The sequence below is a fragment of the Corapipo altera genome, unplaced genomic scaffold (assembly GCF_003945725.1).
Source record: "Corapipo altera isolate COAL_440 unplaced genomic scaffold, ASM394572v1 129592, whole genome shotgun sequence".
Lineage (NCBI taxonomy): Eukaryota > Metazoa > Chordata > Aves > Passeriformes > Pipridae > Corapipo > Corapipo altera.
In genome coordinates, this window is record NW_020885241.1 from 3,570 (window position 1) to 29,088 (window position 25,519).

The following is a 25,519-nucleotide window of genomic DNA, read 5'->3' on the forward strand; positions in this document are numbered from 1 at the left end:
AATTTTTTTTAATTTCTGCTGTAATTGTTTTGCTGTCCACAAGGCCGCAGCAGTTTCGCTGTTTTTACCCTGCCGCGTAATTATTTGTGCTGCAGTTCTCGCGCACTGTCAGCAGGTGCCAGCACTCAACGCTCATTTCCATGTAATTACCTTTTGTGCTCACCAGGTGCCAGCGCTGCTCTGCAATTATGGAATTGATCCTTTTAAAGGCAGTTCTATGCATTTATGCACCTCTTGTTGTGATGTTTTATTTTTTAAGGTGGTTTATGGTGTTGTGCACATCTGAGGTGAAGTGTGGTGCTGACATTGGAGATTTATGAATGGGATTCTGATCACTCCCAATTTTCGCAAAATTAAAGAATGGGACACAGAGCTTTCCCAATTTGTGTCTGGGGGCTCAGGATCCCTCACAGTTTTCCCAAAAATTAAGGAATGGGACTCAAGAGCATTCCCAGTTTCCCTAATATTGGTCTGGGGGCACAGGATCCTCCCACTTTTCCTCCAAAATTAATGAAAGGCACCTATGGAATTCTCAACTTCCCCACCCCCCCCCGAATCACAACATAAATCCTGAGAATTCAACTCGAATAATATTTTCTTTATTTACACGTCGAAAGAATTCCAAAGGTCGGAAAAACAAGATGAAAACACAACTCTACAGGGGCTACAGAGGGGGGGCGGGAAAAAGTGGGGGAAAAAAGGTGGGAAAAGCTGGGAAAAAGGGGGGGGGAAAGGGGGGGAAACCCCGAAAAAAACAAACGGAAAACGGAGTAGAAAAAAATTGTACATTTTTCCAACGTAAAAAACAGGCCCTTCCCCCTCCCCTCCCCCTCCGGAACATGCGGGGGGGGGGGGGGGTCTCAACATTCCCGGCACTTTTCCCACCCCCTCCCCCACTGCCCATCCTTTTTCCTCCCCAAAATTCCCAAATAAATTAACAATTAAAAAGGTCGAGGAGGGGGTTGAGTGACCCCTGCCCCCCACCATCCCAAAGAAAATCCACCTGGAGGATCCCAAACTTTGCCCCCCTCCCTTCCCCCTCACCCTCTTTTCCCAAGCTCTGGAATTGTCCAGCCCCTCCCCCACCAAGAGGCTTTTTTTAAATTTTTTTAATTACATTTTTTCTAAAAACTTTTTTTTAGGTTTTTTAACTTTTTTTGCTTTTTTTTTCCTAAAAACTCTCCCTTCAACCCTCCCCCAAAAAACCCCAACTTTTCTCTCCCCTTTTGTTTGCTGGAAAAAATTCCAAGACAGAAAAAAAAAAAACCAAAACAAACCAAAAAAAAAATCACCAAAAAAAAAAAAAAAAAAAAAAAGGAAAAAACCAGAACAAAACAGAACAAAACAAAAAATCAACAAAAAAACCAAAAACAAACAGTAAAATTCCACTGGAGGAGGAAAACGGGATAATCCCAAAACTCTCAAAACCTCATCCCATGGGATCCTCCCCCCTCTTCTCCCGCATTCCCAAAGTCCATCGGTGCTGGAGGGGGGGTGGGAGTCACCCCAGAATCCAGGAGGGGGACTCGGGTCCGGTCCTGCGGAGCCCGGGAATTCCTGGGAATCCCTGGGAATTCCCAACTAACCAGAATCCGAGTCGCTGGTGTCGGAGGAGGAGGAGGAGGAGCTGGAGCTGCTGGAATCAGAGCTGGAGCTGGAGGCAGAAAGTCGGGAAGCTGCCACTTGTTGGGCAGATTCCGGCTTCTCATTGGCTGCAGGGGGAGGGAAATCAGGAATGAGTGGCAGGATCCAGCGGGATTGGCACCCCAGAAACCCATCCTGGCACCTGAAATCCCAATCCCAGAGCCCAGATCCCATCCTGGCACCTGAAATTCCATCCTAACCCCCATCCCAATATCCCAGACCTCCATCCTGATGCCCATTCCCAAAATTCCAGACCCTTCTTGGGGGGGTTTTTGGCAGAGTTCAGCTCTGACATCCCACCCCAACCCCCATCCCAACACTCTGAACCCCATCCCAGCCCCAAGTCCCAACACCCCACCCCCCACGCCAACATCCCAGACCCCCATCCCAACATCCCAGTGCCCAATCCCAAGATTCCAGACCCTTCTTGGGGGGTTTCTTGGCCGAGTTCAGCTGCCCACTGACGTCCTGGAGACGCTTTTCCAGCTCTCTCTTCTTCTCCAGCGCCAGCTCCTCTTTCGTCTTCCCCACCGGCTTCTTCATGGCTACAAAAAGAACCCCAGGAAAATCCCACTGGATCCACACCCCTCTGCCCCCCACAGATCCCTGGGACTCCTCCAAACTCACTCTCGCTGTAGGGTTTCCGGGGTTTTTTCCGGAGGCAGGACAGGACGTAACGCTCCAGCTCCCTCAGCGTGGAGGGTTTGAGGGTCTCAAAGTCGATCTCAATTTCCTCGGGATTGGAATCCCGCAGGGAAGGCTCCCGGGATTGGATGATGTGCACCACTCTTCCCAGTTTTTCCCCAGGAAGTTTGTTGATGTCCAGGCTCAGCTGGCGCTTCTCGTCGTAGGTCATGGGTTTGGATTCCTCCTCTTCCTCGGAATCGTAGAGGGATGGAGGGGCTGGCAGGGCAGGTTTGGCGGATTTCTTGGAATTCCTGATGGGAAGAAGCACCCAGGGCTCCGTTGGCGTGGGCCCTGCTGGGGTTTTGTGGTTCCCAGGGAGCCTGGGGTGGTCCCACATGGATTTTGGGGTCCCATCCCAACATCCAAAACCCTATTCCAGCATGCAGAACCCCCATCCCTACTTCCTGAACTCTCATCCCCACATCCAAAACCCAACATCCTGCACCCCATCCCAGTGTCCACATCCCCCATTCCAGCATCCTGAACCCCCATCCCAGTATCTGGAAACCCCATCCTGGCTCCTAAAATTCCCATCCCAACACACAGAACCCCAATCCTAACATCTGGAGCTCCTTCCCAGCACCCTGAACTCCCATCCCAGCTCCCAAAATTCCTATCCCAACACCATGAATCCCATCCCAGCGTCCAGCACCTCCATCCTGCCTCCCCAAATCCCCATCCGGACACCCCAAACCCAACTTCCGGAACCCTTTGCCCCACCCTCCCCGGGCCTCCTTCCCACCATTCCCACCATCCCCTCACTTGGATCCGCCGCTGCCTCCGGCTTTCCGGGCCCTCCGGAGCTGCGCCTGCCTCGCCCTCGTCTCCTCGTCCCTCCCTTTGTGCTTCTCCGACTTCTTCCTCTTCCTCTTCTCCCGCTTTTTCTTGGGTTTGGACACGGGGCCCTGCGAGAGGGCAGCCAGCTGCTCGTGCACGGCCCGCAGCTGTAGGGGGGAGGAGACACCGGGGGGGGTCAGGGAGCTGATCCCGAGGGAATTTTGGCCACGGATCGTTCCCTGGGACGGCCCCTCACCTGCTCCTGCAGCTCTGCCAGCCGGTTGGCTCGTTCCTCCTCGGAATCCGAGCTCTCCTCGCTCTCCGAGGAGCTTTCCGTGCTGGTCTCGTCGTCCTCGTCGTCTTCGTCGTCCTCGTCCTCATCGTCCTCGTCGCTGGAAGATTCCTCGGAGGAGGATTTGGGAACAGGCAGCGGGGTGGACACAGAGGGAGCTCCAGCATCCTGCGGCTCATCCGGCATTTTGGCGTAGCTGAACTCGAACACGTCCTGAAAGGGGGGGGAAATTCAGGATCGGGGTAGGAGTTTGCGGTGGGGTGGGATGGCCTGAGGTCTGGTACATCTGCAATCCCCTCCTGACATCTGGGACCCCCATCCAACATCTGAAATCCTCATTCCAGCGCCCGGGATCCTCATCCCAACCCTCAGAAACCCCATTATGAAATTTGGAATCCCCATCCCAACACCTGGAACCCCCATTCTGAACCCCATCCCAAAACCCTGAACCCCGTTCTCAGTGTCCAGACCCCGCATCCCAACATATCCCGTCTTTTAAGGGGGTTGGGAATGACCTGGAGCTTCCTGGCCATGGCCACCACATCGTGGTCGGGCGGGTTGTACTTGTAGCAGTTGGAGAACATCAACCGCACGTCGGCCGCGAATTCCTGCGCGTCGTGGTAGTCCCGGTTCTCCATCTTCCTCTGGGGGGGGCAAAAGGGACAGGGATGACCCCCCAAACCGCCCCAAATCCACCTTGGGGACCCCTCAAAACCTCCCTGTGATCCCCCTTGAGACACCCCTCCCCAAAAAAATCCCAAAACCACCCCTTGGGGACGCCTCAAACTCCCCCTGTGATTCCTCTTGGGAATCCCCCAAAACCCCACAAACCCCTCCTGTGTCACTTCCTTCAACTCCCCCCGAGGTTCCCGGGGTTCCCCAGAGGATTTCTGGGATTGCCGGCTCCGGGGCCGGGGGGGGGGTTCCAGAGCCCCCACCTTGATGGTGCTGAGATCCATGGGGTGCTTGATGATCTCGTGGTAGTCGTGGAGCCCCAGGGCCGAGGCGTCCACGGGCTTGTAGAAGGGCCACGCGTAGGCCGCGTGCTTCTTGGACAGCAGCTCCTTCAGGATCCCGTTGCAATACTTGAGCTGCTCCGAGAGCTTCCCCTTCTTGGAAGTTTGGTGCTGCTGGGAATCCGGGAGGTCCTTGCGGGGGGGTTTGATGGGGCGGCCGCTCTCGCGCCGGGCGGGGATCTTGGCGGGTTTCGGGGGGTCCGGGGGGGCTCCGGAGGCCGAGGGGGACGGGGAGGACTCGCCGCCGGTGCTGGTGGCGATGATGGCCGTGGTGGTGGGCGTGGTGGTGTCGGCTTTCCGCTTCACCCCCTTTTTCTGGGAAGAGGGAAGGTGGGATCAGAGGGGTCAGGAGGGGGAGGGTGGAAGGTGGACCGGTAGTGGGACCCCCATCCCAGCATCTCGAACCCTCATCTCAACATCCAGAAACTCCATCCCAGCACCAACATCCCTCGTCCCAGTGTCTAAAACCTCCATCCCAACACCCAGAACCTTCATCCCAGTGTCCAGATCCCCCATCCCAGCCCCCTCGATCCCCCACATCCCATCTCCCCCAGAATTCCCACCTTGGCCACGGGCTGTGTGGGCGCGGGCGGGGCCAGGACGGCCGGAGCGTTGGGATGCAGGGATTTCAGGATGGGGGCGGAGATGACCGAGGGGTGGGGGATGTTGACGATGGTTGTGGGGATCTCGGGGGTCGTGGGGGTGTACACTGTGGGCTGGGACACCGAGGACACGGCCGGGACCTGCTGAGCTGCCGTCAGTCCCGCCAGGAGCGCTGCGAACAGGGAGAGAAAAAAAACTGGGAATGTTGCTGTTATCCCAAGGGATACCCAGGGGAAAAGGGGCTGGGGCCTCCTGGGGGCCTCCCAAAGGATACAGGGAATACATAGAAGCAAGGGTTGGAGACCCCCTGGGCCCTCCACTGTCATCCCACTGTTCCCAAGGACACAGGGAACACCTGGAGACGGGGATTGGGGACCCCCAGGAATACCAGTGTTATCCCAAAGGACACGCTGGAATACTGATGCCAGGTCTGGGGACCCCCCCCCCCACTGTCACCCTCACCCATTCCCAACTTTTTGGGCCCCCCTTTTCCTCACCTGCCGCCCTGGATGCCCCCTTTTTATGGCTGTTCTTGGCCACGGGCACCACGATCTCCTGCTCCTCCGGAGGCATCTGTGCCACCTTCTGCAGGAAGATCTTCTCCAGGGTCTGCGCCATCAGCACGATGTCATCCGTGGGCTGCGGGAATCGTTGGATCTGGAGTCAGGGAACGCCAGGCACGACTTTTGGGAGGTGCCAGGGGTGTTTTGGGGGCGGTCCCACCTTGTTGTAGATGTAGCAGTTGGTGAACATGGTGTTGAAGTCCTGCATGCACTCGGCTGCCCCCCAGTAATAGTTGTTCTCCAGGCGTCTCTTGATGGTTCCCATATCCATGGGCTGCTTGATGATCTTGTGGTAATCCTGGGAAAACAGTGACAACGGGGATCGGGGGGTCACAGCGGGGTCGCTCGTGTTCAGCGGGGGTGGAAGGGGGGGAAGGGGAGGAATTCCCTGTGGATGTGGTGGGAATGACTGGGAATGTAGTGGGAAGCGGCTCCAAAGGGGGGGTTCGGGGTGGTCAGAGGGGTGGGAGCAGCTGGGAGGCGACACAGGAGTGGGAGTGGGGATTTAAGGGGGATTTGAGCTGAATTTAAGGGGAATTTAAGCTAAATTCAAGGGAAGTTTAAGCTAAATTTCAGGTGGATTAAAGCTAAAGTTGAGCTGAATCCAACCTAAACTTGAGGTGGATTTAAGCTTAACTTGAGATAGGTTTAAGCTAAACTTGAGGTGGATGTAAACTAAATTTAGGAGAAATTTAAGATAAACTTGAAGTGAATTGAAGCTAAATTCAAGGTGACTTGAAGCTAAATTGAACCCAGATTTAAGCTAAATTTAAGGAAAACTTAAGTTGAACTTAAGGTGGAATTAAGCAAAACTTAAGGCAAATCGAAGATGAACTTATGGTGGATTTAAACTAAGTTCAAATGAATCTAAGCTACATTTAAAGTAGATTTATATTGAATTTAAGATGAATTGAAGGTAAACTTAAGGTGAGTTAAGGTTAAACTTCAGATGAAGTTAAGCTAAATTTCAGGGGAATTAAAACCATATTGAAGGTGGACTGAAATTAAACATAAAGTGAATTTAAACTTAACTTAAGATAAATTGCACCAAAGTTTAAGGTGGTTTTAAGCCAAATTAATGCAAGCTTTAAGGGAAACAAAAACAGAATTCAAGCTAAACTTAAGGTGGATTTATAACAAGGATTGAAACCAAATCTAAGGTGGACGTAAGCTAAACTTAAGATGAATTAAAGCCAAGCTTCAGCTGCATTTAAGCTAAACTTAAGGTGAGTTAAAGATAAACTTACCAGGAACCTAACCTAAATTTGAAGGTAAACTACAGCAAATTTAAAGTGAGTTTAAACTAAACCTATCTTGACCTGAACCTAAATTGAAGGTGAGTCGAAGGGCAATTAAAATCAAATTTCAGGGGGCAATTTAAACTGGGCTTAAGTCGAGCTTAAACCGAATGGGAAGAGCAACCCCTCCGGTTTGAATTTACCTCCTCGGGCTTTAACTCCTTGGGCGCCACAGGTGCCTTAAATTTGGGGGCCTCGGGATGTCTTCTACAAACTCATGGATGGGAGACATCTGCAAAATGCATTCAGGGCACAAGAGATTAGGTCGGGAAGCGCCGGGAATATCCCTCATCCATAACTTTGTAGGGACATCGGGATCCCTCCTCCGGGATAGCGGGAGCCCTGGGGGTGGATGTAGGATGGGATAACGGGGTGACACCTGTGGCCGAGCGGGATTAAAATAAAAGCTGGATCTACCTCTGCCTGAGTGGGAGTAAGGACTGGGGGGAGGGGAGGGGTCGCACACCCACACGGAATTCCCGGCATTCCCACCCTCAGGAATTACCGGCAGGCCCAGCTTGACGGCGTCCACGGGCTGGCGGAAGGGCCACGCGAACTGGTGCTTCCACAGCGCCTTCATCACCACCTTGTGCAGGTACTGGAGCTGGTTGGTGATCCGACCGGGTTTTTTGGGATTGGAAACCTCGGGAGGCGGCGGATTGGCCTGAGGGTTGGGAAGGGCGGGAGCCGAGGCCATGGTGGGGCTCTCGAAGCCCTCGTAGAGCAGCGAAGGTTTGCGGATCCGCTTCCCGGGAGTCGACTCCGTCGGCGTCGCCAGCGCCATGAGCCCGGCATTGCCCTCCCCCAGGAGCCTGCGAGGGAGGGGAGAACACGTGGGATTCAGGGAGGGGATTCGGGAGAGTCCCGGAAGAACCGCTATGGAGCACCACCGCGTTCCCGTTACCACCGTTCAGATCTTTGGGGATGAGGGGGAGCTTCCCAAGGGAATTCTGGCCACGAACCCCCATGGATTCTGCCCAGGAGCTCCCATGGATTTCAGCCATTAACTCCCAGGAATTTCAGCCCTGAACCCCCATGGATTCTGCCTGGGAGACCCCATAATCCCCCCCAGGAATTCTGTCCATGAAGTCCTGGGCATTTCAGCCCTGAACCCCCATGGACTTGGCCACAAACCGCCAGGAATTCCAGCCACGAACTCATGGGAATTTCGGCCCTGAACCCCCATGGATTTTGTCGTGAACCCCCAGTAATTCTTCCCAGGAGCTCCTATGGATTTATTGCCCTTCCCCAGGATCCTGTGGGGAGGGGAGGAGACACACAGGGGTTAAGGGAAAAGGGGGATGGATCTGCTTCCCAGAATTCTCAGGAGAGAGTCCGGGAAGAAGCTGACACTGCTCCTTGAGCTGCTATCAGGGCCAAAGCAGCACCGTTACCACTGTCCAGATCTTTGGGATGAAGAGGAGCTTCCCATGGGAATTCTGGTCGTAAACCCCCATGGATTCTGCCGACAAGCTCCCACAGATTTCAGCCATGAACTCCCAGGAATTCTGGCCATGAACTCCTAAGAATTTCAGCCACAAACCCCACGGATTTTGGCCAGGAATACCCGGGAATTTTAGCTGCAAACTTCTGTGAATTTTGGCCATGAACTCTCGGGAATTTCGGACAGGATCTCCCATGGATTTCAGCCACGAACCCCCAGGAATTCTGGCCGTGAACTCCTGGGAATTTCAGACACGAACCCCCGTGGATTCTGCACAGGAGCTCCCATGGATTTCAGCCACGAACCCCCAGGAATTCTGGCCCTGAACTCCCAGGAAGTTCAACTCCAAACCCTCGCAGATTTTGCCATGAAATCCCATGCATTCCACCCATGAACTCCTGTGGATTTCAGCCACAAACCCCCAGGATTCTGTCCACAAGCTCCCAGGAATGTCCAGGAATTGCACTGATTTCTGGGAAAAATCAGTGGTTTAGAGCAATCATCAGCATTTTAGAGCAACAACGGGTCTGAGAGTCCTGAAATATCCAGAAAAAAGGAAAATTACGGAAAACAAACCCAGAAATGCCACAGTGGTCATGGGGACCCCCGGGACACCACCACCAAGGTTTGGGGGGATCCCTGGAACAGGATCCCCCAGGACACAGATTCCAAGGCTCCAGGGACCCCCAGAACACCCCCATCAAAGCTCCAGGGACTCCCAGAACAACACCACCAAGCTTTGGGGGGGGTCCCACAACAGGGACCCCCAGGACAGTGATTCCAAGGCTCCAGGGACACCCAGGACACCAACACCAAGGTCTTGGGGGGGTCCCAGAACAGGAACCCCCAGGCACCAATCCAAAGGCTCCAGGGACCCCCAAGACCCCCCAAAATTCCAGCTGTTCCCACAACCAGCTCCTGGCCGAGCTCTTGAGCCTCTCCCCCAGCTCAGCTTTAGGGGGGCTGGGACCTCCTTTTTTCCCTGAGCTGACCTCTGGGTGACCCCAGGAGTGTCCCCAAGGGTACGACCCCCCCATGATAAGGACAGAGTGACCCCCAGGGCCACTGTCACAGCTTGGGGGGGTCCCACAGTGTCACTGTCACAGCACGAGGCTCCCTCAGGGTCACAATGTCGGGGTCACATCCCGTGGGAGTCCCAAAGTGTCACAAGGTGAGGGTCCCACTGTATTGGGATGACACAACCTGGGGGTCCCATAGTGACGCTGTCACGACACTGGGGTCCCACTGCACGGGGGTCCTACAGTGCCACAACGTGAGAGTCCCACAATGACACTGCTATGGCTTGGGGGTCCCACAGTATCACAACATGGGGGTCTCAACATGGGGATTCCATAGGAACACTGTCACAGCTTGGGGTTCTCAGTGACACAATGTGGGGGTCCCACCATGACACTGCCACAGCATGGGGGTCTCATGTGGGGGGTCCCACCATGACACTGCCACATCTTTGGGGTCCCTCAGCGTCACAACATGGGAGTCCCACTGTGTTGGAGTGACACAACCTGGGGGTCCCACAATGACACCTTCCCACCCTGTGGAGGTCCCACAGTGCCACTGTCATGACATGGAGGTCCCACAATGACACTGTCACAGTGTGGGGGTCCCAACTTGGGGGGGTCTCACAGTGCCACAAGGTGAGGGTCCCACAGTGACACTGTCACAATACGGGGATCCCACTGCATGGGTATTCCAATGTCACAAGGTGGGGGGTCCCACCTTGTGGGGATCCCACAGTGACACAACACGGGGGTTCCACCAAGCCCCAACCCCACAACGCACCCTCCTCCTCCTCCACGTAAACCCAAAACACGCCCTTCCCACCCCAAAACCCCTTTAGTCCCCCCCCACAAAGCACCTACTTGCTCTGGGGATTCACATTCTGCAACATCCCGACGGCTCCGTGCGCGGCCCGCGGGCCCTCGTCTCCTCTTCCTCCTCCTCCTCCTCCCGCCGTCTCCTCCGACGACCCCCCCACTTTGCCCGGCCAAAGCTCCGCCGCTCGCGGCCCAGTGGGGGCCCCCCCCCGTCAGCGCATCCCCGGCGGGATGAGGACGGGGAGGGGATCGGGAGGCGAGCCAGGAGCCCCCCCTTTCCTCTATCTAATTAATTTTCCCTTAGGAGACGATGCCGGGACCCTCCCACGGCCTCAACATCCACGGGCGCGGCGAAAATGGCGGCGAGCGCTGAGGGGATGCAACGGGGGGGTAGTGGAGGGGAGCGGGGGGGTCCTCTCTTCGGAGCTTCACCGGGAGGCACAAACCCTTCGCGACGCGCTCGATACAACCCTCGGCGAGTCGCTCGGAGCCCGGAGCACCCGCAAGGACCGCAGACAAGGCGCTGAGCCGCGGGGAGGCCGGTGGATGACGGCGGATCGACGGGATCAGCGGCCGCGCTCCATCTTGGCTCGCTGAGGGAGGTGAAGGGGGGGGAAGGAAGAGGAGGACGAGGAGGCGGCCGCTCGCCGCCGGTGGCCGCAGGCAGGGGTCGCTGCGGAGGCCGGGGAGGGTTTCCCCCCCTCGGAGCTCCTCCGGGGGGATGGAGCCGAGAGAGGTTGGTTGCTTTTTTTTTTTTTTGAAGGGGCCGCCCCTCTGCGCGCTCTCTCTCGCTCGCTCTCTCTGCCGCGGCCCGACCAGCTCCGTCCCCTCGTCCACCGCGAAATGGCGCCGCTTGGCCTGCCCCCGCCCGCCCTTATATAGACGCGACCGACCTCCCCATTGGCCGCCGACACCGCTGACGTCACGAACCCGCCCCTCCCCACCCAACCGTAGCCTCATTGGGCGGTGGCACTTCCAACATCGCATTCTCATTGGCCGACTGGCGCGTCAATCACCCCTACCTCCACCCGTACGACCCCCCCCTCCCCGCGCGGCTTTTCCGCCCGGCGCCTTCACTGAGAGCGGGCGGCGCCCTCGGCGCCCATTGGTCGGCGCCACCGCCCGCCGCTCGGTGGTTGGCCGAGGGGCAGCGAGGTGGGCGGGGAGAAGGGCGGCGGTTGGCGCTGAGGGGAGGGGGGAAAGAGGTGCCGCCATCTTGAATGGCGGCGGCGGCGGCCGCGAGCGGGCGGGCGGACAATGAGCGCGGCCCTCCCGGGCGGCCTCTCCGCGTCCCCCCTTCTCCTCCGCTCCACCGAGCACCATGGGGACCCCAGTTCCGCCCTCACCCCCCTCGCGGCGCTCGCGAACTCTTTAACACTCACTTGACCCGCGCACCGCCACCTGCCTCCCCCGCTCTCCACGGGTTCCCAGGGGTCGCCAACGCCTCCCTGGTCACACGCGGGACACCACAACCCCCACGGACGCGCCGCTGCCGTGGCCGCTAGCCCGGGTTAAGCCGCGATAAACCTCTCCCCTCCAATCCCCCCACACCTCTCACCCCGCAACCCTGAGGGCCCCGCTCCCGCGGGAGGGGCTTCAGCGCCCGCTCCCCTGCACGGGAACCCCCCAAACCCCTTCACGGAATGTAAAGGGGTCGCATTCTTCAATTCTTCCCAGCCTCCCCCCCCCTCCGAACTCCACAGGGCTCGTGGAGGTCTCCGAATCCCGTGCGATCCCTCCCTTCCCCACCCCCCCGCCAACGCCGTGACACAGCACTTGGGGCCGCGCCCGCCGCCGCCGCCCCCGCGCGAACACCCAAACATGGCGCTTTTCGCCCCAAACCGCCGCCCCCGCCGCGCGCACAAAGCCGGGCCCCCAGCTGTCAATCAAGGCGACCCGCACCTCCCATTAGTTGAAGTGAAGCCCGAGGGGCGGGACATCGCTTGATTGACAGCTCGCCACCCCCAAGTGACCTCCCCCGCCCCTCACCGTCGGGGAGGGGGCAGGGCGAGGCCGCCCCCCCCAAAAAAAACTTCCCCAAAAATCACTCACCTGAGGGGCCCCCGCGCCTGGCCGCGACCCCCGCGCCCGGCCCCGCTTCATCCGCGCCCCTCCCGCCCCGAAAAGCCCCATTTTGGAGGCAAAAAAGGTGAAAAAAAACCATCCCGGGGCAGAAAAGGGAGCCACGCGCTACGTCACCCGCGCTGCGATTGGCTGCCTGCGGTCACGTGCCCCCCCCGCGGCTCCCACGGGCCCACATTCATGGGGCCCCCCCCGAGGGGCTCCGCGGGGTCTTAGTGCCCCGCGCATGCGCAGTGCGGTCCCGCTGCAGTGGTGCGGGGGGACCCACGGGGGTCTCGGGGCGGTGGGGGTTCCACGACATTCGGGGGGGGGGTTCCACGATATTCGGGGGGGGGGGGTTTCCACGACATTCCAGGGGTGACCCCACGAGAGTCCGCGACATTCCAGGGGGGCAGCGCTGGGATCTGGGGGGGGGGGGGGTGTCAGGTGAGGGGCACCCACGAGGGGTGGGGGGGATCCACGATATTCCAAGGGGGCAGCGCTGGGATCTGGGGGAGTGTCAGGTGGGGTGGGAAGGGTGTGGGGGCACCCGCGGGGGACCCTCGGGGCACCCACGGGGTAATTTGGGCTCCCGAGTATTCTGGGGTGACCCCACGGGTGTCCACGACATCCCAGGAGTCCCCACTGGCACCCATGGGGGGTTCAGGTGAGGTGCGAGGTGTGGAGGGCACTCACGGGGGGGTTGGGGGGGACGTGAGATGACCCCACGGGTGTCCACGGTATTCCAGGGGTCCCTCCCGAACCCCCGCGCACCCGTCGGTGCGCCCTAATTATCACGACACACTGTGACGTCCCCTCCGCGTGTCAGGAGGGAGGACAAAGCTTGGGGGTCCCCCAACTTGAAGGGGGGTCCCCAAAGCTTTGTCCTCCCTCCTGACACGCGGGGGGGACGTCGCGGGGATCCTCCCGTGACCCCCTCGGCGACTCCGTGGCTCTGTCACCTCAATCGCGCTCGCCTTGAGGCTTCTCCACCCGGCAACAAGTGACGCGGCGGCAACAGAGCGCTCCCATTGGTCAGTGCGTCCGGGGGGCGGGGCGGGAGTTTGGGAGGAGGTTTTTGGGGGCTTTGGGGAAGAGTTTTTGGGAGGGTTTGGGGGAGTTACGCGGCGGGGCCTCCCCACCCCAACTGTGGCCTCACGGCGCGGGAATGGGCGGCAGTTTTTGGGGGCTCCTGGCCCCGCTGCTCGGGGGGCTTTTGGGGGTCGCCGCCGCCGTCACCCCCGGTAGGAAGGGGAAGGGGAGAGGGGGAGGGAGGGAGGGAGAGAGGGAGGGAGGAGGGGAGGCTTTGGGGGTAGGGGGGGTGAGGGGGTGATCCCCTGCCCGCAACCAGCTGTGTACCCCTGCCTGTACCTCTGCCTGTACTTCTGGGTTATCCTGCCTAAATCCCTGCCTGTACCTCTTCCTGTACCCCGTGTTATCTCCCCTAAATCCCTGCCTGTACCTCTGCCTGTACCCTCGGTTATCCCCCCTAAATCCCTGCCTGTACCCCCCACCTGCACCCCCTTCCCTGTTCCTCCTTCCCTGTTCCTCCTTCCCTCCCCTTTTTCTGTTCCCTCTTCCTTGTTCCCCTTTTTCCTGTTCCCCTTTTCCCTCCCCCTTTTCTTCCTTTTTTTCTCCCCCTTTCTTCCCCTTTTTTCTACTCCTTTTTTTACTGCCCTGAACCCCCTCAAATCCCCCCCAAACTACCCCAATTCCCATCCAAATCCCCCCAGCACCCCTCAAATCCCCCCTAAATCCTTCCCAATCCCCCGTAAACTTCCCCAATCCCCCCCAAAGTCCCCCAGTTCCCCCCCCAAATCCTCCCCAATTCCCCCCAGAGTCCCCTAGTTCCCCCCAAATCCCCCCAGGATCCCCCAACCTACCCCAATTCCCATCCAAATCCCCCCCAGGACTCCCTCAAATCCCCCCCAAACTCCCACAATTCCCCCCAACATCCCCTCCAAATCCCACCAAATCCCCCCTGAACCCCCTCAAATCCCCCTAAATCCCCCCCAAATCTCCCCAACTCCCCCCTGTGCCCCCCCCCCCAGAGCCCCCCACCCACCTCCTGGCCGAGGTTCTCACCTGCCAACCGGACACCCCTTCCCTGGACCTTTCCCTCACCTTGGACGGGCAGCGACTCTACAGCTTCGACTTCCCGGGATCCCAGTGGTTCCCGGCACTCCCGGACCTGCCCCCCCCTGCCCCCAGACCTGGAGACCCCCCCGGAGCTGCGCCTGGACGTGGAGCTGTGCCGGGGTGTCCTGGACGGGCTCGGCCGCTCGGCCGCCGGGGTCCTGCCCCAGGCCAGGGGTCGGTGACAGAGGGGACACCGGGGGGTCAATGGAGCACCGTCCTGCTGGGGGGGATGGCGGATGGAGGAGGAATTTGGGGGGGGTGACGGGGGCGACACCCCCAGGTCAGTGGATCCGTGGAATCCCAGGTGTCCCCCAAGAAGATGGGGATGAAAGGATGGAAGAACTTGGGGGAAGAAGGGATGGAGACGAGGGAAGAACTTGGGAATGGAAGAACTTTGGGGGTGGGAGGGATGGAGGAACTTGGGGATGGAAGGATGGAGAGAATGGGAAAACTTAGGGATGGAAAAGACCTGGATTCAGAAAAAAAACCCTGGCTTCAGCGAAAAGCTCAACCCTGAGGCTGGGATTGGAGGTTCCCCCACCCCTGGAGCCCCCCAAGGTCAGGAATCAGGGCGGGACGTCCCTTTGGGATGGGACCCTTTGGAGGTCCCATCCCACCATTTTTATGGGATGCAATCCCCACAGGAATGCCGGTGGCCCAAGTGTTCCCGGCACTGCCGCTGACGCTGGGTGAGGCCAACACCCTGCTGTGCCTGGTGGAGAACGTCTTCCCGCCAGCCCTGGACATCACCTGGACCCGGGGGGGTGTCCCCGTCACCCGGGGGGTCACCCAGGGGCCCTTCACCCCCACCCCGGAGCTCACCTTCTGGAGCTTGTCCCGCCTGGAAGTGACCCTGGAGCGCGGGGACGTCTTTGCCTGCCTGGTGACCCCCCGGGGGGACAACGCCTCGGTGGTCACCTACTGGGGTGAGAGGGCAGCACTGGGAGGGGGGACACCACGGCGTGGGGGACACACCTGGGGGGGTCCTGGTTCTGGTCCCAGTCCTGGTTCTTCTGGTCCTGATCCTGGTCCCAGTCCCAGTTCTGGTCCTGTTCTCAGTCTTGGTCCCAGTTCTGATCCTGGTCCCGGTGCCTAATCCTGGTCCTTTTTCTGGTCCTTGTCCTGATCCTGGATCTGATCCAGGTCCTGTTCCTGCTCCCAGTCCCAGTTCTGGTTGTGGTCCTTGTCCCAGTTTTGATCCTGATCCTAGTCCTGGTCCTGATCCTGATCCCAATTCTGGTCCTGCTCCTGGTCCTTGTCCCCATCCTGCTCCTGCTCCCAGTCCCAAAGCCACTGCCTCTCCTGAGCCATGTCCCGTTCCTGCAGTGCCCCCGGAGCCTCTGGAGGTGCCGGAGCTGCCGATGGTGCTTTGTGGGGCCGCGATGGCGCTCGGGGGGGTCCTGGGGCTCCTGGGGCTCTCCCTGCTCCTGCTTTCCCGGACGGATCCCCAAGGTACATTGTGGGGGATCCCCCGAGGGGAGGGAGGGGCCTCGGGAATGTCCCTGACCCCCCCTCTTTGTGCCCCCTCACGCAGGTTGAGCAGAGGACGGAGAAGCTGGGAATCTGGGAGGGGGACGAAGAACTGGAATGTTCCCGACCCCCAATTCCCATCATCCCAAATAAACTCTCCCCTTGGTTACGGCTGAGCTTGTGTCCTCGTGTATTCGTCCTGTTCCAAAGCCATTCCTTGACTTTTTCCACTGGGAAAGGTGGGATGTGACCCCTTGGTGTGTGATTTTGGGGTTCATCCTATTCCAGAGCCATTCCCAGAGGCTTTCCCAGCTGGAAAAGGTGGCCGATCTTGGGATTTATCCCAAATCCAGAGCTGTGTCCCAATTTTCCCACTGGGAAATGTGGGATGTGGCCCACTGGTGGCTGATCTTGGGGGATTTATCCCATTCCAGAGCCATTCCCAGAGTTTTCCCACTGGGAAAGGTGGCATGTGACCTGTTGGTGGCTTCTCCAGTCCTGATCCTGATCCTGGTCCCAATCCTTGTTCTGGTCCTAGTCCTGGCTCCAGTCTTGATTCTGGTCCTGGTCCCAGTTCTGCTCTTGGTCCTGATCCTGGTCCTTGTCCCAGCCCTAATCCTGGTCCTGATCTTGGTATTAGCCCTGGTCCCTAGTCCTGGTCTCAGTCCTTGTCCCAGTCCTGATCCTGGTCCCAGTCCTGGTCCTGGTCCCGGTCCCAGTTCTGATCCTGGTCCTACTCCTAGTCCTGCTCCTGGTCCTGATCTTGGTCTTTATTCCAGTCCTGATCCTGGTCCCAGTCCTGATCTTGATCCTAAGACCAGTCCTGAGTCCTGGTCCTGGTCCCTAGTCCTGGTCCCGATCCTGATCCAGTCCTGATCCTGGCCCTGGTCCTGATCCTAGTCCTGGCCCTGATCCTGATCCTAGTCCTAATCCCACTCCCAGTTCTGCTTCTGGCCCTGATCCAGGTCCCGGTCCTGATCCTGATCCCAGTCCCGGTTCTGCTCCTGGTCCCGGTCCTGCCCCCGCTCCCGCTGCTGATCCCGGTCCTGGTCCCATCTAAGTCCGGCCCGCGGCGGCCTCGGGCGGGTCCTGCCCGGCAACCGGTGACGCGCCTCGGCTGCCGCCGCTCATTGGCTGTGCCGCTCATTGGCTGTGCCCTTAGGCGGGGTTTAAGGCTCGGGCCGGGCTCGGGGGTCCGGGCGGGTCTCAGAGCGCGGCCGGACCCCCCAGACTCCGCGATGTTGGTGCTGCTCGTCCTGGTCCTCGGGACCCCCCCGCGCAGGTGGGATTTTGGGGGGAATTTTTGGGGGCAAAGGGGAGTGTTTTGGGGGAGCTCAGTCCTGTGGGACCGTGGATTTGGGGGGAGTGGAATAAGGGGGGGGGTTGAGGGGATTCATTTTATGGGGGCAAGGGGGTGGGTTTGGGGAACCCCAAACCCGCGGGCTCCAAATCCTCCCAAATCTCCCCAAATCCCCCCCTATATCCCCCCCAAATCCCCCCATATCCCACTCAGACGCCCTCAAACTCCCCCAAATCCCCCCCAAACCGCCCCAGATCCCCTCAAATCCCCCCTAAACCCCCCCCAAATCCCTCCCCCCACAGGCGCCTTCGTGGTCCAGGTGGCCAGTGAGTGCCCCGTGCCGGCCACCAACGGCTCCTTCGACCTCACCCTCCTCTTCAACAAGCTCCCCCTGGTCTGCGTGGACTCCCAGGGCCCTCCCAAATTTGTGCCCTGCGCGGGGGGGGGTCCCCTGGAGCCCATCGGGGCCCGACTGGCCGAGAAGCTCAACGGGGACTCCCAGTGGGGGGAGAGGCTCCGGAAAAGGGGGGAGGTCTGCACCCAACTGCCCCCAAAAGTGTGGGGGGACACGGCCCAGAGGAGGGGTGAGAGTCTGGGGGGATATGGGGGGATTGGGAATGAGAGAATAGGGAATGGAGGGGGGTTATGGAAGGGATTCCATGGGGGCGTTGGGAGTGGGGAGATTGGGAACCGGGGGAATGGGACTGGGGGAGGATTGGGAATGGGAGAACTGGGAATGGAGGATGGGAATTGAAGGATTGAGAACAGGAAGGTGGGAATGGGGAATTGGGAATGGGGGGGTTTTATGGGGGGGATTCCATGGGGGTCTTTGGGAACGGGGGGGGGGGGGATTAGAAATGAGTCCCCCCATGAGGTTTATGGGGGGATTGGGAACAGGGGGTTTCATGGGGGGATTCTGGGGGGATCTGGGAATGGGATCAGCTCTGCCTAACCTCATCCCACCCCCCATCCCCCCAACCCCCCCCTTTATCCCAGTGCCCCCCAAAATCCTCATCGTCCCCTCGGCGCCGGGGAACGCCCAGACCCCCCTTGTCCTGACGTGCCACGTGTGGGGCTTTTACCCCCCCGAGCTGAGCCTGGCCTGGCTCAGGAACGGGGTGGTCCTGGAGCCCCAGGGCCCCCCCGGGCCCCCCCCCGATCGTCCCCATGGGGGATTGGAGCTACAGGAGCGAGGGGACCCTCGAGGTGACCCCCGAGCCCGGGGACACCTTCACATGCTTGGTGCAGCACCCGAGCCTCAAGCAGCCCCTCCTGGAGGACTGGGGTGAGCATTTGGGGGGCTTGGGGGGGTTTTGGGGGGTGGGGGCGGCGGGGCCACCCCCCTGGTAGGTGTTGGGGGGGGGGGGGTAAAGTCACCCCAAATCCTCCTGGAACACCTCAAATATTCCCAGAACCCACCAAAGGCACGCCCCAAAAGCCCATTAGACCCCCCAGGACCCCCCCAAATCCTGCCAGAACCCCCCAAAGATTCACCTCAAAATCTCATCAGACCCCCCAAAATTGTCCCAGACCCCCCAAAAGTCTGTAAGACCCCCCAAAACACCCCATAATCCCCCCAGCCCCCCTAAAACCCTTCCCAGCCCCCCCTAAACCCCCCTAACCCTCCTGTTCTACCCCAGCTCCAGGCCTGTCCCCACGGCTGTCCCTGCTGGTGGCCTTGGCTACCCTGGCCGTGGTTTTGGGGCTCCTCCTCTTCTCCTTCGGCCTCTGGAGGTACCAGAAGAAGGCCCCAATTCCAGGTGAGACCCCTGGGGGCCACAAGAGGGGGTGGTCTTGGTGTGACAACCCCGCCCTGAGCACCGTGTCCCCCCTCTTTGCAGGTTACACTCCTCTGCCAGGTGACAACTGTGCAGGTAAAGGACACCCCCCCCACCCCGAATGGTCCCGAATGGCCCCAAATGGGGTCCCCTAGCCCCTCTGGGGATGTCCCCCCTTCTACCACCCCCTGTCCCCCTCCAGGCAGCATCTGAGGACCCCCAGGACTCCCAGGACAGCGACATTGAGTCTGTGACAGATTCCAAGCCCCCCAACCCCCCAAAATGTCCCCAAAAAATGGAAATAAAGATGCTCCTTTGTGACAGTCATTTTGGGGTTGGCTGTGACATGAGGGACACTTGTACGACACCCACCCCCCCCCCCTCCAGGGGGGTGCCCGACTTTCCTTTGCCCTTTTTCCTGCCTTTTTCACCCCAGAAACCTCCCGAGAGATCTGCCTAGCAACCGGTGACGCCACGGAGACGCGGGCCTTGATTGGTCTATGGGAGGCGGCCCCGCTCCTTGTCCACCCGCGAGAGCCCCGTGAGGCTTTCGGGGCTTTCTGACGCGACTCTGTCCCCTCCGCGCGTGTTTATGCCCCTCTGTAGGGTCACTCTGTGCCTCCCACGCCTGTTTTTGTCCCTTTATAGTGAGTTTTTACGCCTCTCGCGTGGGCGAGAGCCCTCAAGAAATATGGCGGACATGGCTTCATGCGCATGCTGATGAGACTCCCCCCCTTTGGCGCCTTTAGGGCTCCCTGATCCCACTCTGTCCCCTTCGCGCGTGTTTTTAGCCCTCTACTGTGAAATGACTCCGCTTCATGGCGGCAAGCACCCTCAACAAATATGGCGGCGTGTGGGCGAGCGCCCTCAACAAACATGGCGGCCGCAGCTTGCGCATTGAGGCCAGAGTAGGCGGAGTGAGGGCAGGAAGGGCGGAAGAGCAACGTCATGTTGAAGTTTGCGCATGCGCAATCGGAAGCGAACCCGAGCCCTTCCATAAGAGGCCGGGAAGCCCCATCGGCCCTCCTTTCCTCGGTCGGAGTCAGGACCGCCGCCATGTGAGCGGGGAAAGGGGGGGAAAGCGGGAATTCTGAGGGGAAAAGTGGGATTTTTGAGGGGGAAAATGAGATCGGGGGGTGAGGGGGAGTCCTGAGAAGGGATTTAGGGGGGTTCGAGGCCGGGGGCTTTCGGGGAGGGGAGAAAAAAGGGTTTGAAGGGGGAATTGGGGGGAGGGGAAGTGGATCCTGCCGGTTTTCCTGGGATTTAATTGAAAGGGTTTGGTCGGGATTTGCAGGGTTGACGGATTTGGGAAAAAAAAGGGAGCAGAGTTGGAATGGGGGATAAAAATGTGGGAAAAGGGGGATAAAATTGTGGGAATGAGGGGAATCCACGGCGGGAAATGAGAGATTCAGAGTGTGAGAGGGGAGAAGAGGAATCCACAGCAGGAAAACGTGAAAAGAGTGGGAAAAGAGGGATCTAGAGTAGGAAACGGGGATAACGGTGGGAAAAGAGAGGGAAATGAGGGATCCAGAGCAGGAAGGGAAGGGATCTCAGTGCGATCCCGTTTTCCAAGCCCCTTCCCTGCCCCTTTTCCCACGTTGATCCCATGTTTTTCCGTGTTTTTTTCCAGCATGACCGACTGGGAGACAGCGCCAGCTGTGACCGAGACTCCGGATATCAAACTTTTTGGGAAGTGGAGCACGGATGATGTGCAGATCAACGACATCTCCCTGCAGGTGACCTGGAATTCTGGGGGGCCAGAGGGGGAAAAGGGGAATCCAGAGGAGGAGAAAAGTGGGAAAAGAAGGATGCAGAGTAGAAAAGAGGAACCCAGAGTGGGAAAAGAGAAGGAAAAGGGAGGGGAAAAGGAGGATCCAGAGTGGGCAATAGAGAAGGGAAAGGGTGGGGAAGGAAGCATCCAGAGAAGGAGAAAAGTGGGAAAAGAAGGATCCGGAGTAGAAAAAAAGAATCCATGGTGGACAAAAAAAGATCCAGAGCGGGCAAAGGAGACTCCAGAGCAGCACGACGGGCTTGTCTCTGCGTCCCTACGGAGCGGGGAGGGTCCCTGCCCCTGAACGCCTGGAATTGCTGTTGTTCCCGGCAGGATTACATCGCGGTGAAGGAGAAGTACGCCAAGTACCTCCCGCACAGCGCCGGGCGCTACGCGGCCAAGCGCTTCCGCAAGGCGCAGTGTCCCATCGTGGAGCGCCTCACCAACTCCATGATGATGCACGGCAGGAACAACGGCAAGAAGCTCATGACCGTCAGGATCGTCAAGCACGCCTTTGAGATCATCCACCTGCTCACCGGCGAGGTGGGACTTCCGTGGGAATGCGGGCGGGGGAAAAAAACAAACCCGCCTTCGAGGTCGCAACGCACGGCTTCGAGATCGTCCGGGGGACGTGGGAATTCCGTGGGAACACGGGGGGAAATGGGTCAGAATAATGGGAGGAGGCTCAGGACCGTGGAGTGGGACTTTGGGATCATCCAGGTGCTCACTGGGGAGGTGGGAATTCCGTGGGAGTTGTTGGGATTCCGGGCGGGGGAAAAATCCCTTTGCGGTGGTGGAACGCAGCTTTGGGAGGTGGGAAAGACACGGGAACTGGGGGGGGGGGGGGGGGGGGTTCCAGCAGAGGATTTTTTTGGGATCCGGGAGGGATATTTTGGGATCTGGAGGATCTGAATTCCCAGTTCTTCCCCCCAGAACCCCCTCCAGGTGCTGGTCAATGCCATCATCAACTCGGGGCCCCGCGAGGACTCGACTCGGATCGGCCGCGCCGGCACCGTCCGGAGACAGGCCGTGGACGTGTCCCCCCTGCGCAGGGTCAACCAGGTATCCCACAATTCCCAAAACTCCCCAGTCCTGGGATCCCCCAGTCCCAGAATCACCAAATCCTGGAATTCCCAAATCCTGGGATCTCAAATCCCGCAATCTAGGGATCCCCCCCAATCCCAGGATACCAAATACTCCAATCCTGGAATGCCTCAATCCCAGAACCGCCACATTCTGGGACCCCAAATCCCCAAGTCTCGGGATCCCACAGTCCCGGGATCTCAAGTCCCACAAACCCCTAATCTTGGAACCCCAAATCACCCAGTCCTGGGACCTCAAATCCTGGGATCCCAGAATCCCCAAATCCCAGGGGGCTCCTTAACTCTGTTCCCAGAGGGTTCCCATTCTCCCTGTTCCTGAGGAGATCTCATTATCCTTTCTTCTCCTTTTCCCCACTTCCCCCCCAAACCTCCCCTCATTCCCACTTTTCCCCCCTCATTCCCGGTTTTTCCCGTTCCAGGCCATCTGGCTCCTGTGCACGGGCGCCCGCGAAGCCGCTTTCCGGAACATCAAAACCATCGCCGAGTGTTTGGCCGACGAGCTCATTAATGCAGCCAAGGTACCCCAAACACCCCAAAACCGCCCCAAAAACCTGCTCCAGGCCTTCCCAAATAATTCCCAAATCCCCAAACCCCATAGAGCCCCCCAAAAACCCCCAAAACCGCCCCAAAAACACTCCCCCCCCTCCCCCCCCGCCCCCCCCAAAGCCCCCCCCCAACCTCCCCCCCAGACCCCAGATTCCAAGGACAGGGAATTCCCAGATCCCTGAATTTTTGGAGGGGAGGGTTGGAATGAACACCCAGACCCCCCAAACCACCCCTCAGACCCCCCAAAGCCCCTCAAAATCCTGCCCAGCCCCTCCTCAACCCCCTTTTCCCACTTTTCCAGGGCTCTTCCAACTCCTACGCCATCAAGAAGAAGGATGAGCTGGAGCGTGTGGCCAAATCCAACCGTTAGAGACCCCCTGGAATGGGGGGACCCCTCCCCAAATAAATCCATCTGTTCTCTGATCCCCCCCACCTGTCCTGGGGGTCAATTCCAAACCCCCTCCCAAAAATTCAGAATCTGGGAATTCCTTGTGCCTGGAATTTGGGATCTGGGGGGGTGTTTTGGGGGCAGGGCATTTTTAGGGATATTTTGGGTGTTAATTCCAACCTCCCTCCCAGAAAACCCAGACTCTGGGAATGCCCAAAATCTGGGACCACCCTTTCCCGAACCACTTCCCAACCATCCCAGAATTCCCAAGGCCCTTAAAACTCTGGGATGTGGCTCTGGGACCCCCCAAGTCCCAAAACAGACCCCCCACCAATCCCTCTGGACCCCGTTTTCCCTGGAAAACACCACACGAGACACTCGGGAAGAAGGAAAAGAGTCCGGTTTTCCCAGTAAAGTGCGGCTGTACAGGAGGGGCCGGACCCGGATACAACAGTCTGGGAATTTGGGAATTCTCTGGACACATGGAATTCCATCCAGATGATCCCACTGGATCCACCCCCATCCCAAAAACCCGCCCTCTGGATCCGTCCCATTCCTGAGGGATTGGGAACAACACCCTGCGTGGATTCAAAGCCGGGCTTGGAGACAAAGCCTGGACCTAAAACTTTGGGGATTCCCAGGGAATTCCCATGGGTTACAACCCTGGAATGGGATCCCAGGGTCAGGGAGCTACAGGGGATTATGGGGATTCCTGGGATGGGGAAGGGGGGGAAGGGATGGGAATTGCTACAGGTGGAGAGGGGGTAGGAAGGCACCGGGAGTAGTGTGGGATTTGTGGGATGAGTGTAGGATTTGTGGGATCACTGGGGGTTTTGGGATGAGTGTAGGATTTCTGGGATCACTGTAGGATTTTTGGGATAACTGTGAGGTGTTTGGGATAACGGGGGGGGGGGGGGTTTGGGGATGATTGTCAGGTTTTTGGGATAACTGTAGGTTTTATGGGATAACTGTAGGATTATGGGAATGCTGTGGGATTTCTGGGATAACTGGGCTTTGACTGTAGAGGAGACCGGGACAATCTTCGGGGAATTTTGGAGGGTCTTCCCACTTTTCCAACTCATCTCTTGCTCCTCCCTCTTTATTTAACCCCCTCCCACCTAATTTAAGCCCCTCCCACCCCTTTTCCACCTGATCCCAGGAAACACCTGGAACTCCTGGAAAGGGGGAAAACACCCCAAACCAGCACAATTATCCCGAAAACCTCATTAATAATTGGTCAAAGAGGCCCCGCCCCTGATCTAAGCCCCTCCCACCCCACTTTTCCATGGAATTCCCGGGGGAGCAAAACACCCCAAACAACCTCCGAGACGCCCCAAATTATCCCGAAACCCTCATTAACAATTAGCTGTCGAGGCCCCGCCCCCGGGGGAGGGGTCACTTGTAGAGGAGGTGGACGCGGCTCCCGTCGCAATTCCCGCGTCCCAACTTCTCCGCCTGCTCGGACACGAGGCAGCGCACGAGGGGCAGGTTGGGTTGGTAGAAGGGGGGTCCCGTCCCCCCTCCCCCGCCCGGGGGGGCCGCGGGGGCTCCCCCCGATCCCAGCGGGAAGTGGTTGTTGTCGCCGTTCTCCCGGGAAGGGTTGGACGGGCGGCGGCGGGAGCGGAGCTGCTGCCGGTCCTGGAGCTGCTGCCGGAGCTCCGACACCCGCTCTTCCTTCTGGGAACGGGAATCCCCCTCAGCAGGGGTCTCCCCCAACCCTCAGACCCCATCTGAGGTCCTCAAACTGTCATTTTAGGGTCCCCCAAACCCCAATTTGGGGTCCCCCAGGCCCATTTAGGGTCCCCTAAACCCCATTTGGGGTCCCAACCCCTATTTGGGGCCCCCCCAATCCCCCCTTTGGGGTTTTCTCTCCCCCGACCTCGGCGATGATCTTCTCCAGCTCCCGGTTCTCCTTCTCCAGGAGCCGAGATTTCTCCTCCTCGTTGTTGTTGGTGGAGGATCCCGTTTTCATGGTGTCCTGCTGCTCCGACTGCCACTCCCCCCGCGTGATCAGGCGCCGCATCTGCATTTGGGGCATTTATGGGATTGACCCCAAAACAATGACTGTGGGGTCCACGGGGTGGAGGGGGGGGGCAATAGGATGGTTCAAGGATCAGTGGGATGGCTGTAGGGTCAATGGGATCACTGTAGGGTTTACGGGATCAATGCAGGATTTTGGGTCACTGCAGGGTTTTGGGATCACTGTGGGGTCTGTGTAGTCACTGTGGGTTCTGTGGGGTCACTGTAGGATTTATAGGATCTCTGTAGGATCTACAGGATCTCTGTAGGATCTATGGGATAACTGTAGGATTTATGGGGTCACCGTAGGATTTTGGGTCACTGCAGGGTTTTGGGGTGACTGTGGGGTCTCTGGGATCGGTCCCAAGCCCACCTTGGGCACGAAGAGCACGACGAGGGTGATGTAGGACGAGAAGACGACGGCCAGCGCCGCGAAGGCGAAGGCGGCGTCCTGTTGGCTGCTCAGGATCATCGTCACCGGCGCCGTGATGAGGCAAAGCACCTGTGGGGGGGTTTTAGGGGATTTGGGGATTTGGGGTCACTCCACAGGGGCTTGGGGTCACCCTGTGGGATTTGGGGTCACCAGGTGGGGTTTGGGGTCACCAGGTGGGTTTTGGGGTGGTTTGGGGTGGTTTTTACCGCCACGTTGTAGATGGCCATGCCGACGGCGCGGTGGTCGTTGATCTTCTCGGTGGAGACGCTCTTGGTCTCATAGGCCAAGAAGATCCCAAGGAGGAGCAGGAGACCTTTGAACCCATAAAATATCCCTGGAAAAAGGGGGGGGG

At 58.8% G+C, this 25,519-nt stretch overlaps 5 protein-coding genes across 8 annotated transcripts; 3 read left to right on the forward strand and 2 right to left on the reverse strand.

The window, feature by feature from the left end:
* Positions 1–1,295: 1,295 nt before the first annotated feature.
* On the reverse strand, positions 1,296–10,307 carry BRD2 (bromodomain containing 2). 4 transcript variants are annotated; one of them, XM_027631392.1, is made up of 12 exons: positions 10,205–10,307; positions 7,386–7,692; positions 5,743–5,880; positions 5,517–5,658; positions 4,980–5,191; positions 4,339–4,731; positions 3,916–4,044; positions 3,365–3,613; positions 3,094–3,236; positions 2,272–2,582; positions 2,067–2,189; positions 1,296–1,712 (listed from the first exon to the last, which is right to left on the reverse strand). In XM_027631392.1, exons 1-12 carry the CDS (start codon positions 10,231–10,233, stop codon positions 1,582–1,584), a joined length of 2,307 nt encoding a protein of 768 aa, XP_027487193.1. In that variant the 5' UTR covers positions 10,234–10,307; the 3' UTR covers positions 1,296–1,581. The 4 variants fall into 4 exon arrangements, with proteins under 4 accessions (XP_027487193.1, XP_027487192.1, XP_027487197.1 ...); XM_027631391.1 differs by having other exon boundaries at positions 3,094–3,275; XM_027631396.1 differs by lacking the exon at positions 2,067–2,189 and having other exon boundaries at positions 3,094–3,275.
* Positions 10,308–13,292: 2,985 nt separating this feature from the next.
* LOC113940279 (HLA class II histocompatibility antigen, DM alpha chain-like) lies at positions 13,293–16,005 on the forward strand. Its single transcript, XM_027631398.1, is given in 6 exon segments — positions 13,293–13,464; positions 14,272–14,411; positions 14,413–14,533; positions 15,004–15,285; positions 15,686–15,811; positions 15,894–16,005. Coding segments are annotated over 6 exon segments (750 nt in total). The 5' UTR covers positions 13,293–13,388; the 3' UTR covers positions 15,899–16,005.
* Positions 16,006–16,217: 212 nt separating this feature from the next.
* On the forward strand, positions 16,218–19,231 carry LOC113940277 (HLA class II histocompatibility antigen, DM beta chain-like). Its single transcript, XM_027631390.1, is given in 8 exon segments — positions 16,218–16,230; positions 17,004–17,111; positions 17,432–17,713; positions 18,126–18,262; positions 18,264–18,414; positions 18,770–18,889; positions 18,971–19,003; positions 19,110–19,231. Coding segments are annotated over 8 exon segments (855 nt in total). The 3' UTR covers positions 19,121–19,231.
* A 651-nt stretch (positions 19,232–19,882) lies between these two features.
* Positions 19,883–22,812, forward strand: LOC113940280 (40S ribosomal protein S5). Its single transcript, XM_027631399.1, has 6 exons — positions 19,883–19,965; positions 20,538–20,643; positions 21,012–21,221; positions 21,612–21,740; positions 22,201–22,299; positions 22,629–22,812. Exons 2-6 carry the CDS (start codon positions 20,539–20,541, stop codon positions 22,695–22,697), a joined length of 612 nt encoding a protein of 203 aa, XP_027487200.1. The 5' UTR covers positions 19,883–19,965; position 20,538; the 3' UTR covers positions 22,698–22,812.
* A 284-nt stretch (positions 22,813–23,096) lies between these two features.
* Positions 23,097–25,513, reverse strand: LOC113940281 (gamma-aminobutyric acid type B receptor subunit 1-like). Its single transcript, XM_027631400.1, has 4 exons — positions 25,374–25,513; positions 25,108–25,236; positions 24,595–24,738; positions 23,097–24,392 (listed from the first exon to the last, which is right to left on the reverse strand). The coding sequence occupies exons 1-4, from the start codon at positions 25,392–25,394 to the stop codon at positions 24,111–24,113; spliced, it is 576 nt and encodes a 191-aa protein (XP_027487201.1). The 5' UTR covers positions 25,395–25,513; the 3' UTR covers positions 23,097–24,110.
* Positions 25,514–25,519: the final 6 nt, after the last annotated feature.

What these genes read in the sequence shown, in the direction of transcription:
- LOC113940280 (XM_027631399.1), top strand. Translation starts at nt 20,539, where the DNA reads ATGACCGACTGGGAGACAGCGCCAGCTGTGACCGAGACTCCGGATATC. An exon ending in TCCACCTGCTCACCGGCGAG is followed by an intron (nt 21,222 to 21,611) that starts GTGGGACTTCCG and finishes TCTTCCCCCCAG; the next exon opens with AACCCCCTCCAGGTGCTGGT. An exon ending in AGCTCATTAATGCAGCCAAG is followed by an intron (nt 22,300 to 22,628) that starts GTACCCCAAACA and finishes CCACTTTTCCAG; the next exon opens with GGCTCTTCCAACTCCTACGC.
- BRD2 (XM_027631391.1), bottom strand. Translation starts at nt 10,233, where the DNA reads ATGTTGCAGAATGTGAATCCCCAGAGCAA. An exon ending in CCGTCAAGCTGGGCCTGCCG is followed by an intron (nt 5,881 to 7,385) that starts GTAATTCCTGAG and finishes CTGTTTTCCCAG; the next exon opens with GATTACCACAAGATCATCAA. An exon ending in CCGGAAACCCTACAGCGAGA is followed by an intron (nt 2,190 to 2,271) that starts GTGAGTTTGGAG and finishes TTCTTTTTGTAG; the next exon opens with CCATGAAGAAGCCGGTGGGG.
- LOC113940281 (XM_027631400.1), bottom strand. Translation starts at nt 25,394, where the DNA reads ATGGCCATCTACAACGTGGCG. An exon ending in TCGTGCTCTTCGTGCCCAAG is followed by an intron (nt 24,739 to 25,107) that starts GTGGGCTTGGGA and finishes CCCCAAATGCAG; the next exon opens with ATGCGGCGCCTGATCACGCG. An exon ending in TGGAGAAGATCATCGCCGAG is followed by an intron (nt 24,393 to 24,594) that starts GTCGGGGGAGAG and finishes TCCCGTTCCCAG; the next exon opens with AAGGAAGAGCGGGTGTCGGA.